Source organism: Drosophila willistoni, assembly GCF_018902025.1.
Source record: "Drosophila willistoni isolate 14030-0811.24 chromosome 2L unlocalized genomic scaffold, UCI_dwil_1.1 Seg168, whole genome shotgun sequence".
In the NCBI taxonomy this organism is placed as follows: domain Eukaryota; kingdom Metazoa; phylum Arthropoda; class Insecta; order Diptera; family Drosophilidae; genus Drosophila; species Drosophila willistoni.
The window spans coordinates 6,911,946-6,913,864 of record NW_025814047.1 but is presented as its reverse complement, the minus strand read 5'-3'; the positions used below and the strand labels follow the sequence as shown (position 1 = coordinate 6,913,864).

Genomic DNA, 1,919 nt, shown 5'->3' with positions numbered 1-1,919 from the left:
AAGATGATACTGCCAAAACTAGCTTCAATGCGGGGATCGATTGGTGAACAAAAAATACCAAATTAATTGTGTCAAGGACACGGACACATTAGAGCAGTGCGACATCACTAAAAGAGGAAGACGCTGGCCGTCACACTACTTAAACCATCATATGATATTTTAAATATAACTAGTCCAGTAATAAGTAAGGGAAAACATAGAAAATATACAATAAATTTATATTTAAGATAATTTTCAAGAATTATAAATAAAGGAAAAAGTAGTAAGAAATTGCACAACCTGAGGCAAGCAAACAAATATAAGAATTTTAAGACTTCTTGGAGTATTGGAAAATCAGAGTAGAGATCACTGCCATAGATCTGAAGCTGAAACGAGATTAGACGTAGGTTGAATATTTTCACTTAAGGAACTTTTTTTAAGTCGGGAACTTCCGACATGTTCAGTTCGGGACAACATCTTCATTTGAATTTTCTTGACCCTCCAATCTGTAGTCCTTGTAGCAGCCAGCAACAATTTTGGGTAAGCACCCTCCAAAAAACACATCTTTCTCAAGGGCATCTCAATGTCCTAACAATTCATCAAAAAGGTTTGGAAGGTCAACGTTAAAATATACTCTACTATCTTAAATTTAACTGTTTATTACAAATTGTTTTAAAACTCTTGAAAATTTCAAGAGTTGTCAAAAATATATTTATATCGAGATATTTTTTTCCCCAAATATCGAATATCGATATTTTTTTGTGATATTTTTTGATATTTTTGCGTTGGTCACTTCAAGAATGAGTGCAGCGAGCGCGGATGTAAAAATGATGAAATCGAATTACTTGGATCTTAAAAATGGAACAGCCAAATGTAAACTATGTCAAAAAATTATTAAAACAAGTGGAAGTTCAACAAATATGTCGTCGCACATAAAAAACAAGCACTATGACACTTTTGTAAAGTGTATAAAAAAAAAGGTAAGTACTTATAAAGTGCCGTTATTTTTTTGTTTGTGCGTGTGTGTAATTTTAGAGCCCGCGTTTTCTCGAAATGCAATGGTGCAATGTGTATTTCGAGAAAACGCCGGCAATTTAAGAGCCACACGCACAAATTCTCGAAATATACACGCGATTGAATTTCATATAGATTATTTCGCAATTACTAATTCTGAATTCTTATTCGTTTGACTAAATAATTAGGTTTCGATGAAGTTTCGTGAAAACCAAACAATTGAACAATCATTTCGAAACACTGAAGCTTTAAAAGGTAAGTAAGAAAAAGTGTGCATTATGAATTTTATTAACTTGTTCTTCATTTTAGACAATGGACAGAAGGCGAATGAAATATATGAAGCAATTGACTTCATGATTTGCAGAGACAACATGCCTGTCCGGTGCGTGGAGAAAGAAGGTCTAACACACCTTCTTAAGAAATGTGTGCCGCAATATAAAATGCCTGGCCGGTCCAAGGCAAGTATTAATTTCGGTTGTTTTACTGTATAGAATAATCATAAAATCAATACGCTTTTCTAAATATATATCATTTTTTCCAGATTACAACAATGATCGAAGAAAAATACAGCAAATCAGTGGATGCTGTTAAAAAGAGTTTAAGCGAAGTGGAGGATGTCGCATTCACCTGGTAGTTCAGTGCCTTCGGAGCGACTTGCTTCTGCAATTAAATGTGTTGTCTGTGACTCGCGAAGTCGTATGACGGATACACATATAACAGAACGGGTTTTTTTGAAATCTTTAAACTCCAAATACTGGAGTTAAACATGCCTTTGAATATGCAAAATGACAAATTCCGTATTAAGAAAATAAATTGTTATGTTATTGTGTAAATTTAAATTTATTTTGGGGGAAAAAAATTTCTAAAATATCTATCGATATTTTTTAATGATATATATTAATACCGTATCGATATTTTTCAAAAGC

At 32.9% G+C, this 1,919-nt stretch overlaps 1 protein-coding gene across 1 annotated transcript; it reads left to right on the top strand.

Moving 5' to 3' along the window:
• The first annotated feature begins 860 nt into the window (after window positions 1-860).
• Window positions 861-1,627, top strand: LOC124459914. Its single transcript, XM_047009704.1, has 4 exons — window positions 861-959; window positions 1,182-1,248; window positions 1,303-1,451; window positions 1,535-1,627. Exons 1-4 carry the CDS (start codon window positions 900-902, stop codon window positions 1,625-1,627), a joined length of 369 nt encoding a protein of 122 aa, XP_046865660.1. The 5' UTR covers window positions 861-899.
• Window positions 1,628-1,919: the final 292 nt, after the last annotated feature.